The following is a 17,940-nucleotide window of genomic DNA, read 5'->3' as shown; positions in this document are numbered from 1 at the left end:
TAGCAGAAGCGGAGATCAAGATAGACTTCTTTATCATATGATTTAAGAACATAGCTTTGAGCAAGCGAGAGAACATGGCAAGGATCTATAGGTAATACATTCTGGTTACAGGAAAGTGTGAAAGCCTGAAGCCAAAAGGGAGGGAGAGAGGGGCAGGGAGAAGGAAGGAGGTGTCTGTCTGTCTGTCTGTCTGTCTGTCTGTCTCTCTCTCTCTCTCTCTCTCTCCTTCCCTTCCCTTCCCTTTCCTTTCTTTTCCTTTTCTTTTTCTCTTTCCTCTCTCTCTTTCCTTCCTTCCTACCTTCCTTCTTTCTTTCTTTTGCATCTATTATTTACATAGAGTATTATGCAACATAGTTTAAGCATAAACTATATGTGTCCTTACATAACAGTACCTATAAATTCATTTAATCAGTAGCCTCTAAACTGAAGCTAAAATTATTACGAAGTTTAAGTCACTATTTATTGCTACATAAAATACAAAATTTTGTTTGTGATCTAGTAATGCTTTTATGAAATTATAAAATGTAGCAGAATGGACAAGTTTTGGAAAGAAGCCCAGTTTTTGTATTTAAAAAGATAATTTGAAATTTTTATATGTTTATGATTTGAAATAACTCAGATTATATATTTTTCTTAAGAACCTAATTTTGTGTTTGTTGTTGTTGTTAGTGTTGTATACTTGTTTTTGTTTTTAAAGACAGGATGTCATATAGACCAGGCTAGCCTAGAACCCATTGTGTAGTTGAAAATGACCTTGAATTTGTAATCCTCCTGCTTTGATCATCCTACTGCTGAGATTACAGGTGTGTAACCATGCCTGACTCACAAACATGATTCTTTTTTTTTTTTACAAACATGATTCTTAATGCTTGTAAATTCCGTTTTCTGAAAATATTGCTAATTAAAATCTTAAAATTGTACTACTGTACTTTAGTATAAATGCGAGATATTTGTTTAAGTATTCTCCCACCTGGAACAACTGCTAATTACAAGAGTAAATATGGCAAAGTTCATAAAAGGACCTGTTAGAAATTAGGAAGTTTTATTTGGATAAAAATATGAAAATAGAAATGATTTATTAGTCATATTCAGCTTCCTTAAGAAGAATTGCTCAGAGAAATGACCAAATATGGTACGAGAATTGCTTTGCACTAATGATATTGAGTATTTCTCAAGGTTTCCACTTGATAAATTTCTCATTTCTTGGTTTTTTTGTTTTTGAAAATGTGCTAAAGTGTCTGCTGTTTTTTTTAGTGCTGTTCCATTATAATTGCTAATAATAGGCATTTTCCTGCTTTACACCAAAAGAATTACATTCAAAATGTGTGTTGTGGTTTCTTTTCTTACAGCTTGCCAGTATTTGCTGTGCTGAAATGTTTTAATTTAAAGTTTCCTTCCTTTGAGTCTTTTAGTTTTCTCTGTTGCTGCTTTTTCTGTGACACAGCCTTTCATTATAGTCACTCTTCTTTTTTCCTTCCCCACTTCTTTCTTTTCCTTTAAAGCCATGAGAAGCCGATCCATTGGTGAATGTGCTCTGCCATCGGCCTATATTCGCAGTGCTAAAAGTGCTCCTGTTCTGATCCATACTTCCAAACCCTTCTTGCCTGATATTGTTCTCACTCCCCTTTCTGATGAGCTTTCAGGTAGTGCCACCTCTGCTAATTTCTGCACCGCCCTTTTCACTTTGTAATCCTCTGCTTTCAAAATTGCTAAATCAAATAAACTCTTCAAAGTTCATTTCTTTTGGGAGGAGGGTGGGAAATTGGAAAATAATTGAGAAATCAACATTTTGAGTTATTTGAACTCTTATGCTATTCTTGCAGTTCATTCTGGAAGTGCTAAGTTAGTGCTGTGCCAATGTCTTATATTTTTTACGGTGAATTACCAAGTTATGTTTGATTTTTTTTTTCTTCCAGGTGATTAAAAATATTTGTATCACAAATGTCTCACAAGAGACATGTTGACTTTGATGTTTTATTGTTTTAATTAACAATATGGTAAATCTTAAATATCACTTCCTCCCCATCTTCTATTTATGGAACTAAGTAAGGGTATATAGTCATTAGAGAAAACGTATAACCTAATAATTACTTTGGGATTTATATTAGATAAAACACTATCTATAATTCAAAGGATGAACTCCTTTTAAAGCTATTCCATGTAGCCCCAATTCCCAAAGAACTTAGAAACCTGCTCAACGTTTCTGCTTGATTAGATCCAGTACAAGATGGCTTGCATGACTCAGTGTAGTGAGTTTTAAGGATTATACATACAACATCACCCATATAAAATACAGAGCATTTCCATTGTCCTAAAATTGTCCAGCAACCACTCATTCCCCACCTTCACAAATTACTTTTTACTCCAACAATACAGTTAGTATTGCCTTTCTTTTTTCTTTTTTAGAACTTTTGGGACTTCTAAAATTTCCTGTCTGAAACTTTAGAATTCGACAAATAATTATCTTAGTGTTAATTTAAAAAATATAAGAATTTTATTTAAATAAGAAGATTCTTGACCTTAAGGGAAAACTCCCTAGTATTCACAGCAGTTATTTCTGTACAGTAAAGAAGTGGAATGATGGGGGCTGGAGAGATGGCTCAGTGGTTAAGAGCACCGACTGCGCTTCCAAAGGTTCTGAGTTCAAATTCCAGCAACTATATGGTGGCTCACAACCATCCGTAACGAAATCTGATGCCCTCTTCTGGAATGTCTGAAGACAGCTACAGTGTACTTACATATAATAAATAAATCTTAAAAAAAAAGAATTAAAAAAAAAAAGAAGTGGAATGGTGAAACGAAAGAACAAAGACATCTGTACTGTAATAGGCTGGATGTATTGGAACCAAATTTCTGCTTTCTAATTGAGAATCTAGTCTTGGTCTGTAACACAACTCGTGAGTAAAGTAGTGGGCCCCTGATTGTAGATACCTTCTGTCTGCTGCTAGAACACACCAATTATAAATTTTCTCTCCACTGCCACCTGTGCAGGTATGTTCATTTCACTGGTATCCCATCAAATCACAAGTTGTTTTACTTGAACATCAGACCCTGCCATTTGCAATTGGCTCTCATTGGCATACTAAGAAGTATTTACTTCTTAAACTCCACTGTTTGCTGCCACTTTCAAATTAATATGATCATTGTTCTCAGTCTGGACTACTTCATTGGGTTGGGTTTCTTGTTGGCCATATAAGTGCTGTTGTTCCACAAAGGAGGCACCAGGTCCATCCGGAAGGAGCCCACAAACAGCACCAGAAGCAGCAGTGTAGCATGTCTGTGACAGCTAAAAGAAAATGAAGTGTTCCTCATTGCTCTCCACTCCCACCCTGTTGTTTGAGACAGTTTCATGTAGCTCAGGCTGGTCTTGAACTAAGTATGCAGTGAAGAATGACCTTGATCTTCCTGCCTCTGCCTGCCAAGTACTAGGTTGTTTCTTTCAAAAATTTCCAAGTATTGCTTTAAGCATCTATGTCAAAATTCTTGTTTTGTTATAAATAAGTCATAAAGATTATCTTTTTAAAAGACCTTTTTAAATATTTATAGATAGTATTTAAAAGATTTCTCAAGTGCTATGGTTTTTGCCTTCATTTTCCTCATTTGAGATAAAATGCCTTCTATAACAAATTTAAATATTTTGATAATATTGTCGTACTAGAACATATTAGAACAAGCACTATATATCTTACTATCAGAATTATGTTTATTTATATGTATTGGTTTTGGGCGTGGTCTTAGTCTGTAGCTCAGGTTGACCTCAAACTCTTGACTATTGCTTTAGCATCCTGAGTATTATGATTACAGACATGAGCTCCTTGTGCCCAATGTCATTTTAGACAGTGTGGATTATCTCAGAAAGTGTATTTTAAAAACACACATAATTCTCTAAAACCAATTTGTTCATAAAATAACTTTGCCACCAATTTTTATGCAAATGCACATACACAATGTCAAAGCATAATTAAAGTTCCTTTCAATTAGAAAATATTTTTCTCATAGAACTCATACAAGAGGCAAGCAAATCCTCATTTCCCTGAAAACTGACTTAAGATGAAGTCCCCATTCAAGGCTTAGAATACTTTCTAAGAAATAAAAAGGAAATAATTAAAGACTCATAATTTATATTTGCTGACCTATTGAAGGACTCTAGAAGTCTCTTAAATAAAAACTTCATAATCCAATACTTTTCATGTTTATTTCAGCATAAACACTTTGTCTCACTTTTTGGCAGTTTAATATATAATAGAATTAAGGTCCACAGAGCACACGTTTAGAAGACATGAATTAATCTTTAAATTAAATAAAAACATAACACTATGAAATCAGATGATTTTATCAGTTTATATTTGTAGGAATTGGAGTTACTGTTTGATTTTTCCATCTGTGACTCATGGAAGCAGATTGAAGACGTGGAGGTAGGAGTAGGAGAAAGAAGAGATAGTTGAATGGTAGAATTATGTAAAATTAGTGCCAAGCTAATAAGTAGAAATCACGGCTTGAATTTTCAACCAGTCCACTTGGTTAATTATTTTTGTTTCTTCTAAAGTTTGAGTAAATTTCATTTTAGAGTAGTTTGATGTCTTAAAAACCAAACAACAAACAAACTAACAAAAAACACTGACGGACAGACAAGTCATAAGTAAGCCAGCAGTAGTGATGCAGGTCCGTAATTCTAACACCAGAGAAACAGAGATGGGAGTGGTGGAAGATTGGGGGTAATAATAAATGTCTTTAATTATAACAATTCAGAGGAAATTATTCATTCTATGAAGCCACTGTTACACTGATACCTAAGCCACACAAAGACCTAACAAAGAAAGAACTTCAGACCAATTTTGCTTTTGAATATCAATGCAAAAATATTCAATAAAATTCACACAAACTCAATTCAAGAACACATCAAAATGATCATGCACCATGATCAAGTAGGCTTCATCCCAGGGATGCAGGGGTGGTTCAATATACGGAAATCCATCAATGTAATCACTATATGAACAAACTCAAATCTACTATATAAACAATCACACGTGATCATCTCGTTAGATGCTGAAAAAGCCTTTGACAAAATATAACACCCCTTCATGCTAAAAATCTTGGAAAGATCAGGAATTCAAGGCACATACCTAAACATAATAAAAGCAGTATACAGCAAACCAACAGCCAACATCAAATTAAATGGAGAGAAACTTGAAGCAGACTCACTAAAATCAGGGACAAGACTGCCCACTCTCTCCCTATTTATTCAATATAGTACTTGAAGTTCAAGCTAGAGCAATTAGACAACATAAAGAGATTGAGGGGATACAAGTCAGAAAGAAAGAAGTCAAAGTATCACTATTTGCAGATGATATGATAGTATACTTAAGTGACCTCAAAAATTCTACCAGAGAACTCCTACACCTAATAAACAACTTCGGGAAAGTGACTGGATATAAAATTAACTCAAAGAAATCAGTAGCCTTTCTCTATACAAAAGATAAATGGACTGAGAAAGAAATTAAGAAAGCAACACCCTTCATAATAGTACAAATAATATAAAGTATCTTGGCCTTGGTGTAACTCTAACCAAGCAAGTGAAAGAGCTATATGGCAAAAAATTCAAGTCTCTGAAGAAAGAAATCAGAAGACCTCAGAGGATGGAAAGATTGCCCATGCTCATAGATAGGTAGAATTAATATAGTAAAGGTGGCCATCTTACCAAAAATAGTCTACAGGTTCAATGCATTTCCCATCAAAATTCCAACTCAATTATTCCCAGAGATAAAATGAGCAATTGCCAACTTCATCTGGAATAACAGAAAACAGAGGATAGCGAAAACAACTCTCAACAATAAAGAACTTTTTGGGGAATCACCGTCCCTGACATTAAGCTCTATTACTGTGACAAAAATCCCCAAAATAACACATGGTATTGGTACAGACAGATCAATGGAATAAAATTGAAGATCTAGAAATAAATCTACACACCTGTGGTCACTTGATCTTTGACAAAGAAGCCAAAACTATCCAGTGGGAAAAAGACAATATTTTCAACTAATGGTACTGGTCTAACTGGTGGTCTGCATGTAGAAGAATGCAAATTGATCCATTTTTATCTCCTTGTACAAAGTTCAAGTCCAGGTGAACCATTCCATAAAACCAGACATGCTCAATCTAATAGAAAGTGGGAAAGAGCCTTGAACACATCAACAGAGATTTCCTGAGCAGAACATCAATGGCTCAGACTCTAAGATCAACAGTTGACAAATGGGACCTCATGAAACTGATAAGCTTCTGTAAGGCAGAGGATACTGTCAATAGGACAAATCTGCAACCTACAGATTGTAAAAGATCTTTACCAACCTTACATCTGATAGAGGGCTAATATCCAAAATATACAAAGAACTCAAGAAGTTAGACTCCAGAGAACCAAATGACCCAATTAAAAAATGGGGAGCTAAATAATTTTTGACTGAGAAATTTGAATGGCAAAGAAACAACCAAAGAAATGTTCAACATGCTTAAACATCAGGGAAATGCAAATTAAAACCCTGAGATTCCACCTTACACCAATCAAAATGTCTAAGATTTAAAAAAAAAAAAAGCCCTCAGGCCACAACAGATGCTGACAAGGATGTAGAGAAAGAGGAATACTCCATTGCTGGTGGGATTGCAAGTTGGTACAACCACTTTGGGAATCAATCTGGTGGTTCCTCAGAAAATTGGGAATAGCTCTACATGAAGACCCAGCTATACCACTACTGGACCTACCCAAAAGATGATCCAAACACATAACCAAGACTTGGGCTCCACTATGTTCATAGAAGCTTTGTTTGTAATAACCAGAAACTGGAAACAACCCAGATGTCCATCAATGGAAGAATGGGTTCAGAAAATGTGGTATATTTACCCAATGGAGTACTACTCACCCATTAAAGACAATGACTTCACGAACTTTGTAAGCAAATGGATGGAACTAGACAATATCATCCTTACCTGAGTAAGGTAACATAGACCCAAAAGGACATGCATGGTATGTACTCACTGATATGTGACTATTAGCCCCAAAGTTCAGAATACCCAAGATACAACTCAAAGACTATATGAAGCTTAAGAAGGAAGGCCAAAGTGTGGATTCTTCAAACCCTCTTAGAAAGGGAAACAAAATAATCACAGGAGGCAGAGGGAGGGAGAGATCTAGGTGGTAGAAGAGAGAAGAAGGAAAAGTGGGGGGCAGAACCAGGTATGGAAAGAGACAGGAAAGAATTCGAGACGGCCAGGAGAACAAATAGAAATAAGGAGATTTGTTGGGACGGGGAGCAACTTGGGGAACCATTATAAATTCTCAGATGCCAGAGATGGGAGAGACTCACAGGACCCATGGAGTTGACATTAGTCAAAATACCCAACATCAGGAAGATAGAACCTGAAGAGATCATCCTCAGTAGATAGACATGGCCCCCAGTTGAGGAATGGGGCCACCAACTCATCTAAAAATTTTTAATCTAGATTTGTCCCTGTCTAAAGGAGTTGCAGGGACAGAAAAGGAGCAGAGGCTGAAGGAAAGGCCATCAGAGACTGCTCTACCAAGCGATCCATTCTATCTGCAGACACCAAATCCCGATCTATGTGCTAAGATGTGCTTATAGACATGAGTCTGGTATGACTGTCCTCTGAGAGGCTCAGCCAGTACCTGACTAAGGCAGATTCAGATACTCTAAGCCAACTATTGGACTGAGCCTGGGGACCCCAATGGAAGAGTTAGGGGAAGGCCTGAAGGAGCTGAAGGGGATTGCAACCCCATAGGAAGAACAGCAATATCAATTAACTGGCCCCCTCAGAGCTCCGAGGGACTAAACCACCAACCAAATAGTGTTCATGGACTGGTCCATGGCTCCCACTACATGTGTAGCAGAGAACTGCCCTTATCTGGCATCAGTTGGTGGGGGGCACTTGGTCCTGTGGAGACTTGATGCCCCATAGAAAGATGATGCTGGAGGCGGGGAGGGAATAGGTGGGTGTGGGAGCACCCTCTTTAGAGGCAAGGGGCATGGTTGATGTGGAGGGGAGACTGGGAAGAAGGATAATGTTTGAAATGTAAACAAATACAATGATTAATTTTAAAAAAAAAAGTGACCTGCATAAACTGGGCATAGTGACCCACATGTTCTTAGTTGAAGCATTTGGGAAGTTGATGTAGGGAGTTGTGAGTATGAGGCTAACCTGGGCTGCATGCCAAGCTCTGTTTTAAAAAATAAGCAAACTATAAAACCCTACAAACCCACACAAGAATAAACGAGAACTAGATAAAGAAAAGCAGTGTTTTTCCTGGTTTCCTGTGCCTCTACCTCCCAATTGCTGACATTGTAGATGTGTGCTGCTATGACTAGCAGCGCTTACTTTCCTGTGAAGTCATTTTTTAATTAAATTTGTTGTTGTTGCCAAAAATCCCTTTATGAAAAAAGGGATATAAAATCTTTTTAACATTAGAGGCAATTTATTATTTGTAATTTTGTTTTCTGTCAGAAGAAAGATGGTCTGTCTCCCCTCCTTTTTGTTGAAACTTTGTCAAATAAGAATGAAAATTTTCTAATTAAACAAGTATGTCCCTCTTTAGCAATGAAAAAACTTCCTTTTTTCTGTCATATGTATGTAATAGAATATGCATCTTTGATAGCTCTTTGTACCTATAATATGATGGTTATAGCATAATTGTGAATTTTCTCTTCAGGTCTTGGCTCTGCACTCACTTGTATAATAGAGGATTTTTTTGGATTCCTCTGTTTCCTGCTTCTACTTAGAGAATATGGGGATTATAGGCATGAGCCAAAATCTTGGCCTCCAAAATCTCTTATTTGATTTGTCTTAATGATTTCAAAATAAAATTTGATGATAATTTAAAAGGGCAGTTGGTCGATGTGGGCATATTAGCTTATGCCTCTAATCCCAACAATTAGAAGCCTAGGCAGAAAGATCGTCTCAAACTTGCCAGTTTGAAGACCATTTGGGCAATATAAGTGAGTCATCCTGGGCTAAAAAGTGAGAGCCTGTTTCAGAAAAGGAAAAAAATAAAAGAAGCAACCCATATATAGCCTGCTTGTAAACAAAACACTGTAGTCTAATATAACTCTAAACAAACATGTACCCATACCTGCACACACAAATATGAACATGCATACACGAGCTTGAACACACATAAACATAAAACATGTATATGTGACTATTAGAGTCTTTAAAAAGCAAAAAGTCTTCATATGATTCTATAATATAACACTACTTTGCTCACTGAAACATCTCATCTTTTATAAGATATAGTGGTTTTGCTAAAATAGGTGTACTATATCTACATAGAACATCTTACCATGAAGGTACATTGATATTGTTGCCAAAATAGGCAAAATGTTATGAAACTATCTAGTAATTATCAAGAAAGAACTCGAGTTTCATAATGACATTGATTTCTGTATAAATTAACATCAGTCATTTTGAAATTCAAGAGCCATAAAGTGCTACTATTTGTGCTTGACTAAGAAAATAATTAAATTTCATTAAAAGAGAATTTGGAGATTTAGCTTTTTAGAAATCAAGTTGAATATTAGTATTCTAATTTAAGAGTTTCTGTTCTTGAGGGATTATTTTAACAATAAACAGTAGGGTTTTGTTTGTTTTTTAACTTTTGTTTACTTGTGTACATTCGTGTGTAAGCTCGTTCAAAGAAACCTGTAGAAGGAATCAGAGCTCCTGGAACTAGAGCTGCACACAGCTCCTGTGGGCTGTGGGCTGCTGTGGGCTGCCCAGCCTGGGTCCTTTAGAGAAGCAGCATTGTATGCTCCTTAGCCTGTAGTCACCTGCCATTGCCAGTGAGCAGCATTTTATGTAACTGATTCTTTCCTTCTACTGTATTAAGTACATTCTATATGATAAAGCTCTTAAAAGCAATCAGAATAGTTATATGAACAGCATTCAAATCTTCAAGAAACCTAAATTTTATGGAAGGGTTTTTTTTTTTCGTTATATGCTGCAAGCTAACAGTAATACATCAATGCACAAATTTACCTTCCAGTAACCTTTCTTTGAAACATAATATTCAGAAAATTTTACCTTTTAATACAGAAAATAATTTGCAATGCTTTAATGCTAAACATTACCAAGGAAATCCAGAAAAATAAGACTTGAATAAAATTTTAGGCTTCCATGAAATGTTGATTCAGTGGTTAGGATTTTTTTTCTTGTTTATTTTAGATCACAGCAAGACCACCATTTTAGCTGTGTCATAAATTCTGGAATTGCAGTGGATAACAATTTAACTTTTGTAAACAAGAAAGCTTCCCTCACCTTGTAGAGGATTTGCATATAAATTACTTTGTGTTCTTGGATAAATGGTAGCTTTACTCCTTTCTAAATGTTTAGTTATAATGTTTCAGTGATAATTCTATTGCTTTTGTTTTTTTGAGACAGGGTCTCACTTTTGTAGCATAGGCTAGATTCAAATTCAGATCCTCATTCCTCTGCCTCCCAAGTGCTAAGATTGTATCCCTGTACCAGCCACCATGCCAGACTTAATTCTATTATTTCTAGCATTTGCATTACAAGTGTAATATTTAGCAATGATAATCTCATAAAATCCTTTCTACTTTTATTTTGTTGGGACATATGTTATTTTTCCTTCCTATAGACTTTATGAGTTTATCAGTATTGTGGTAACTTCCACAATTACACTTTTGAGAACTATATATTTATATATGTGTATACACATATGTGCATATAATATATATATATATATACATATATACACACATATAAGCAGTATTTATTTTGTGATTTATGGTTTCATAAATGTTTTTGAGGACTTACATACTTAGCACTCTGTAAACTTCTTCTGAAACTTGAAAAATGAACTTAGTCCCTGTGGGTTTTAACTTTCCCATCTGTAAGAGAATTAAATTAGGTAATCTCTAAATCTATTTTGACTTCAGAATCTGTAGGCCTTAAAAAGACATGTAAGAAGTTATAGTTTCTAGAATCTGGTGGTTGTCTTAGTTATGGTTTATATTGCTGTGATAAAACACCATGACCAAAGGCAGCTTATGGAAGAAATGGATAATTTCAGTTTACAGTTCCCATCATCCAGGGAAATGAGGACAGTAAACTAAAGACAGGAACTTTGCAGAGGCTGTGGAGGAGTGCCACTTAGTAGCCTGTTACCCTGTGGTTTGCTCAGCCTGCCTTCTTAAGGCATCCAGAGCCACCTGCTCGGCAATGGCACTGCCAACGTTGGGCTGGGCTCACCCACATCAGTCATTAATCATGAAAATTCACCACCAGCCTTGCCCACTGGCCAGTCTGGTGAGGGCATTTTCTCATTTAAGGTTCCCTCTTCCCAAGTGACTCTAGCTTGTGTCAAGTTGACATAAAACTAGTCAGGACAGTGGTTGTTTATGAGAAGGACCACGTATAGGTACATAAGATTTCTCTATGTACTTACAAGATTTAAATATTTTTGCAAAAAACAAAAATATTTTATTGCATACTGATTTTGCTTTACTTTACTGATTTTACTTGATGATAAAAAAAATAAAATTTAAGATTTTAGCAAAGGGCTAGAGAAATGGCTCAGCGGTTAGGTCCCAAGTTCAATTCCCAGCCACTACCTGTAATGGGATCTGATGCCCTCTTCTGGTTTGTCTGAAGATAGCTACAGTATATTCATATAAATAAAATAAATAAATCTTAAAACAATGAGATAATAGTAAATAAAGTAAAACAGAAGAGAACGTAGTGTCCTGATGAGAATTTTAAGGAAGAGAGGGGAGATTTCCATTCTAATATGTCATCAACCCAATAGCAATGGTTGAAGAAAAGGTTATGCCTTGTTCCTGCCTAGTAGAGGAGAATTTCTAAGATATCTTCTGTAGAATGCTTAGATCAGCTTTATGTGTTAAGATCTATTTTCCTTCCATGCTTATAACCTATTTGAATAGGAAAAACTAACAAGTTTGAATTGCTTGATTTATTGGCACAGCTCTATCTTAAACTGCACTTCCAAATGTTTGATCACCTCACGTTTGTATGCATGTTAACATCTTAAATGTATTTTGGTCATGTTCTAATTCATTGACACCACATGCCTTGGGTTCATCTTTTTGTTTTTTAAAGTTAGTTATATATTTTTAATTGGTTTTCTTTAATTGAACTTGCAAAAACTTCCTGAGGTTTTTATTGGAAAGCATATGCTTAGGCTGTGGGTGAAGCAATTTTTTGTATTTATATAGTTTCCACTCTGTATAATTTTTGTTTTCTTACAGATATTGATGATGCTCAAATCCTTCCCCGCTCAACCAGAGTCAGACATTTTTCACAGAGTGAAGACACTGGAAATGAAGTTTTTGGTGCTTTGAATGAGGAACAGCCTCTGCCTCGAAGTAGCAGCACTTCTGACATCTTGGAACCATTCACTGTTGAGCGAGCCAAAGGTGCAGTTCCTGTCGTTGACAGTTCATCCCGTCATGCTCCAAGCTTGCAGAGTTCCACAGAGGCATCGTCAATAACTAGATCCACTGAAAGCTACATCACTGATACTCATAGTAGAGAGTCTTCTCTGGAAGTTGGTGATAGCATATATGACCATCTTTGCCATTTAATAGGTCCAGTAGAACTTGCAGATGCAGCTTTCGATCAAATCCAGTACATTGACCTTGAAGGAGATGATGACCTTCTTTCTTCTCTGAAAGAATACTTTAAGGAAAACCAGGAAAATCATAGTAAAAATGAGCTAGGTAAAGATACAGCTTCTCAGGAAGTGATTATTGAAGTAACTAGAGATGAAATACCATCTTTAAATAAATTAGAGTACATAGGTCAGGAAATAAAACCAGAAAATCTCATGTCTTTTGTTGGGACTCCTGAAAATACACCATTTCAAAAAGAACCAAGTTCAGCTGTCTTCACGAGTACTCTTGCACCTAACCATTCAGATAGCTATCCAAGATCACAAACTGCTGAAAAGGCTAAGCAACTAAGTCTTGATGAACAGTCATCGGATCCTAGCTCAGACAGCCCATGTGTTAAAGAAAAAAAGAAACATCTGTATAGACAAACAGCCACAGAAGTAGATGCCTGTGTAGATATGACACTAGCCGAAAAGCTTAAGAGTGTACAGGCTAATAAAAAAATCACACCATATTTAATGCATGCCAAGAAAACTGCATTAAAAACACCGGTAAGCCGCAGAATGCCTCATGTTTCAAACACTAGCAAGCTTTCTCCAACTAAGAGGAGCTTGTCTGAAACAGTAACTCATAGGGCCAAAATCATGAAAATTGCTGCTAAGAAACGAAATAGTGTTCATGTTACTTTTAGACCATCTACTGAGTCTATCCAATTTTATAATCCTCTGGAAAACAAAGAGGCTCCCTGGAAGATGAGACTACGGAAGCTCAGTGGCTTTAGCAGTAATAGCAGTAGCACTACCAGCAACACACAGACCAGCTCAACTAGTGGTACAGACCTTGTAAAGCCTGGTGTGTACAGACCTCTAGATACGATCGGTGCAGCATCAGTTAGCAGAGCAGTGAGGGAGTCCACAGAGATCCTCACAGCCACATCACAGAAAGAAGGAATGCCAAGTAACCAGTCAGGTAGTCGCAGTACTCTCAGGTCATCGAGTCAGGAAGCAGGACTACAGCAGGGCTCCCTGGGTGGCGTTTATAAAACTGTTGTCCATGCTCTTTCGAAGCCGAAGGCAAATGTTTCCCCACAGAGGCAGAACAGAATGCCACCCGAGGCTCCACTGAGGGATCTGTACAGTCATGTAATGGGCTATTTTGGAAGGAAAGCTGCAGGTGAGCACTAACTGTGCAGAGCGCAAAAGGAGAAAGACAGCACCAGTTTGGCTTAATGCAACTGAAGCAAGCTATAAGCAATCAAAAAAGCTTTGGGATGGTCACTGCTTTCTCTCTGTTTGGTTATGCATGCGCCTTTCCCCAGCTGTATTTTTCCCAGCATACATATTTATTTAAATTACTAATTTTCCTTTTGAGGCATTTAGTTAAACCTCTTTGCTGCTGAACAACAAAATAGAAAGGGGAAGTTAAGAGGGAAAAATGTAATGACCTTCAAAGGTCAGGTATTTTTCTGAGTGTGTACCAAGAGTCTTGAAGTTCTCTAAGGAGTTGGCCGTACTTTTTCTTGCCCCACTACTTTATGTCTATAAGGGCATCATCTTTATCTAATTGAATTTGCAAATTCTTACTGCTAACTTTGTTGGTTTCCTTGGTAGACAGTTCTTTGACATCAAATGTTAACAGAAATCAGACTCCTACAACTAGCACCAACATTATACTTAACTATAATTGAAGAGGAAATTCTTTATTTAATTGCAAAGATGATTTAGCCACTTTCCATTTAAGGCATTTCTGAAAAAAAGCTGTAGGCTTTTAGTTTTGAATCTGAGAGATTTAAATTTTTATTGTGAGATTTTAAATGTGCATTAAGGTTTCATGATTTACTTATTATTTCAGTATGAAACCTAAATGTACATATTAGCAAAAGGAAGCAAGATTGAAGTAACCATTTTATCTTGTTCCAAAATTGAAACAACTTTACTGATACAGAAACAGAACTTTCAGCAGTAAGGTAGGTTTTGGTTTCATTTGTTTTAACTTGGTTTTGTTAGCATGATTAACAACGCTGTATAATGCATCTTGCATTGAGCCATTAATGCCACTTGAGGGCAGTATATTACAGCTTAGCAAAGCCTGGCCAGTGATATAAAGATAATGGTATTTAACAGTCTGAAATACTTGGTGATTCAGTAGAAAGAGAAACAGCGCTAGTTTTATTCTACAGAGAAACATTTTTTTTTTCAGCAGTATGATAGTGACATAAATGTATGGTCCACAAGTTAGTTTACCAAGTGAAAGTAATCTTGTTACTATAAAATTACATTTCGGTGGGAATGTTAAACAAATCAAACAACTATTTTGGTTTTATTTGTTCTTAATTCTCATGAAAATTGAACCTTTTTTTTTTCTTCAAGCATTGAGACTAGATTTTAGACTAACTCTAAAAAAAGAACCATTATGTCAAATCATGAGATTTTTATTTATATCCATACTGAAGTGTGTTTATGTCGTACTGAGATTTGCATGAATTGAAAGGATATAATATTCCTTGCAATTATTCTCTGGGGAAAGAGGGAGATTGTGAATTCTTAAGACTCTAGAGCAGCATAGAATAGGAAGAAAAATATACCAGTTTCTTTATAGGCAATATTAACCTGACTTCAACTAGTGCTTACCTCTAGCTTTCTTGCTGTTTAAGGTCATACTGAAGATTGACTAACATCTGCTTAGTTAAATAAAGTAAATACAATTTACTAATTCTTAAAAATTAAATCTGAAAGGAGGGAATTACTCATTAGTGCATGTTTGGCACATACTTGATATGGCAGAGGTACTTTATTTTGGATTACTTTTGTTTCAAATTTAGAAAATATAATTAAGTTGTTGCCCACTATATGTAGTTCTTTATTTGCTTCTAGTAAATAAAGAGGACACGAGCCCCAAACTGCCTCCTCTTAATAGTGAGACTGGTGGCAGCAGCGCCAATGTTCCTGACCTGATGGATGAGTTTATCGCAGAGCGACTTCGAAGTGGCAATGCCTCGGTGAGCTCAGACTTAAAAAGTAGAAAACTAAAGGATGAGTATGATGTATATGTGGAGACTTTTATTCCAAAATTCATTTTTTTCCTGAAACTTAACTCGGATTTGTAAAGTTCTTAAAATATTTTAACATTACTTACTTTCTATGTGTGTATGGGAAGGTACATGTGTGCCACTGCATGCATGTGGAGGTCACATTAAGGAAGTGAGTTCTCTGCCTTTGCCTGTCTATCAGCCTTTACAATCAGCACCTTCCCCTAACTATTATTAGCTCTTAAAACGTTTTAAAGCTGGACTTAGTGATGCACACTTCTACCTAGCTGCTCAGGAGGCTAAGGCAGGAGCATAGCTAGTTCAAGGCCTTGCCTGAGGTGCAATGTAATTTCAAGCCAACCTGTATAACTTAGTGTGACTCAGTCTTATTAAAAAGTAGAAAGCAAGCTGACTATATCTCAGTTATAGAGCACTTTCCTGTCTACAAGTCCTTAGGTCAATCCCCAGTGTATGTGTGTGTGTGTTTTAATAACATTTTTAATTAAAAGGTATAAAACACTAAGACTTGTAGCTTTAACTGAAGAGGTACTGGAATATCTATTAAAAGCTGTGAGCCATCACCTTCCCGGTGTACTTCCCTTACTCTCTTTCCTAGGTTGGTACCACTTGCTAACTGTCAGTAGGAAAGAACAATGGAAGGCATGTGGCCCAACTCCCATAGTTTGATAGCTTAAACAATTCAGATAACTCTGGAATCAGTGTTAAACCATGCCTTTTACCTTAAATAGTAAATACCAGATGAAAATAGAAGCTAATGTATCTCTAATTCTTAGGTGCAGAATTGCCGTTTAAAAGCTGTCATTCCCCATTTGGGTTTTAACATGTCTGTCACTATTACTTTTCCTTTTATTTCCTTTTTTTTTTTTTTTGAGTAACAATTATTTTAAAATCATAAAATGACATCTTTGCTGTCTTTGTACTTATTTTCTCTTCTGTTTGCTTCGTTGTTCCATTGTAAACTCTATTTTTCTTCTGATCACGAGCTTTAGACCCAGCACTGTCTCACCTGATATGTGGGATTTTGCTGTAAATAGAACTTCAGTAGCTTAGGCATCAGAGCCGTGTCATTACATGCTATTTAGATACTTCAGTAAGCATCTTTTTCCTTTCCAACTGAGGTCCTAACTATCAGAATTTATTCTGAGGATTATCTTGAAAACTAAAGCTTTCAGGTGCTTAATTTAAAAATATTTTAAATGTAAAATGTTTCTTGTTTTAGACTATGACAAGAAGGGGGAGTAGTCCAGGCAGCCTTGAAATCCCGAAAGACCTCCCTGATATTCTAAACAAGCAGAACCAGATGCGTCCTGTTGATGACCCTGGGGTGCCCTCCGAATGGACGTCTCCAGCCAGTGCAGGGAGCAGTGACCTCATGAGCTCAGACAGTCACTCGGATTCCTTCAGTGCCTTCCAGTGTGAGGGACGAAAGTTTGACAGCAAGTATCTCTTACTGTTTGAGTATATGTTTTCTGTTGATTGCTTTCTGACGTGTGGATAGCGTAGCTTTCACTTTGTTCTCCTTTGTTAGGTAGTTGTTACTGTATATCTTAATTTCACTTTTTAGTAAAACACTGACGAAAGTTTTAGGGACTCATCTCAGGTTAAGACCATTTTATTTTGCTAAACAAAGGGCATTTAAAGGAACTAGAACTACTGTCCATCATAAGATAAATTACATTTTTAAGACAAAAAAGTGTGAAAATAAAAATGATTTAGAATGGTCTTAATATTAAAGGGCCAACATGAGTATGAGATGCTGTTACTTAATGGACTTGGATTTGACATCCGTTGTCTACCCAGACTGTTCCTTGACTGTTCCTCCATGTTCAATTATCAGCAATTATTACTTTGTACCATATGCCACTATAGCATTATGCTGCTGAAGTTCTTTCTACTTTTAATATTCAGAGAATAAACTAGAAACAGAAATTTGGAAATCAAGTTTGTGAAGAGCAAGGGTATTGCTCTTCATGGAGCATTATGTTTTTCCTTCATTTATGTGGTAGTGGTATGCTAACCCAAAGCTCAGATAGATAAGATTTTAAGAGAAAAGAAGGAGGAGGAAAAGGTGGGAAGGTGGAAGAAGAGGAGATAGAGGAGAAGGAGGAAGAGAAGAAGAAAATGTGTGTGTGTGTGTGTGTGTGTGTATGTGTGTTTGTGAGAGAGAGAAAGAGAGAGAGAGAGAGAGAGAGAGAGAGAGAGAGAGAGAGAGAGAGAGAGAGAGAGAGGAGAGAGAGAGACAGA

At 36.4% G+C, this 17,940-nt stretch overlaps 1 protein-coding gene across 10 annotated transcripts in view; it reads left to right on the top strand.

Annotated features, from left to right (window-relative positions):
• Ralgapa1 (Ral GTPase activating protein catalytic alpha subunit 1) overlaps window positions 1-17,940 on the top strand; it is a 221,187-nt gene that overhangs the window by 85,877 nt on the left and 117,370 nt on the right. For 4 of the 10 annotated variants that reach the window (XM_021201484.1, XM_021201489.1, XM_021201490.1 and 1 more), the window contains exons 17-19: window positions 12,285-12,452; window positions 15,521-15,645; window positions 16,916-17,132. In XM_021201484.1, the coding sequence (XP_021057143.1) occupies window positions 12,285-12,452; window positions 15,521-15,645; window positions 16,916-17,132 (510 nt within the window). Of the gene's footprint in view, window positions 1-1,502; window positions 1,644-12,284; window positions 13,821-15,520; window positions 15,646-16,915; window positions 17,133-17,940 lie in introns of all 10 variants that reach the window. The other 6 variants (XM_029540679.1, XM_029540677.1, XM_029540680.1 and 3 more) reach the window with 3 other exon arrangements.

Source organism: Mus pahari, chromosome 7, assembly GCF_900095145.1.
Source record: "Mus pahari chromosome 7, PAHARI_EIJ_v1.1, whole genome shotgun sequence".
Taxonomy (NCBI): domain Eukaryota; kingdom Metazoa; phylum Chordata; class Mammalia; order Rodentia; family Muridae; genus Mus; species Mus pahari.
Note: the sequence above shows the minus strand (reverse complement) of the source record. Positions and strands in the feature narration are given on the sequence as shown.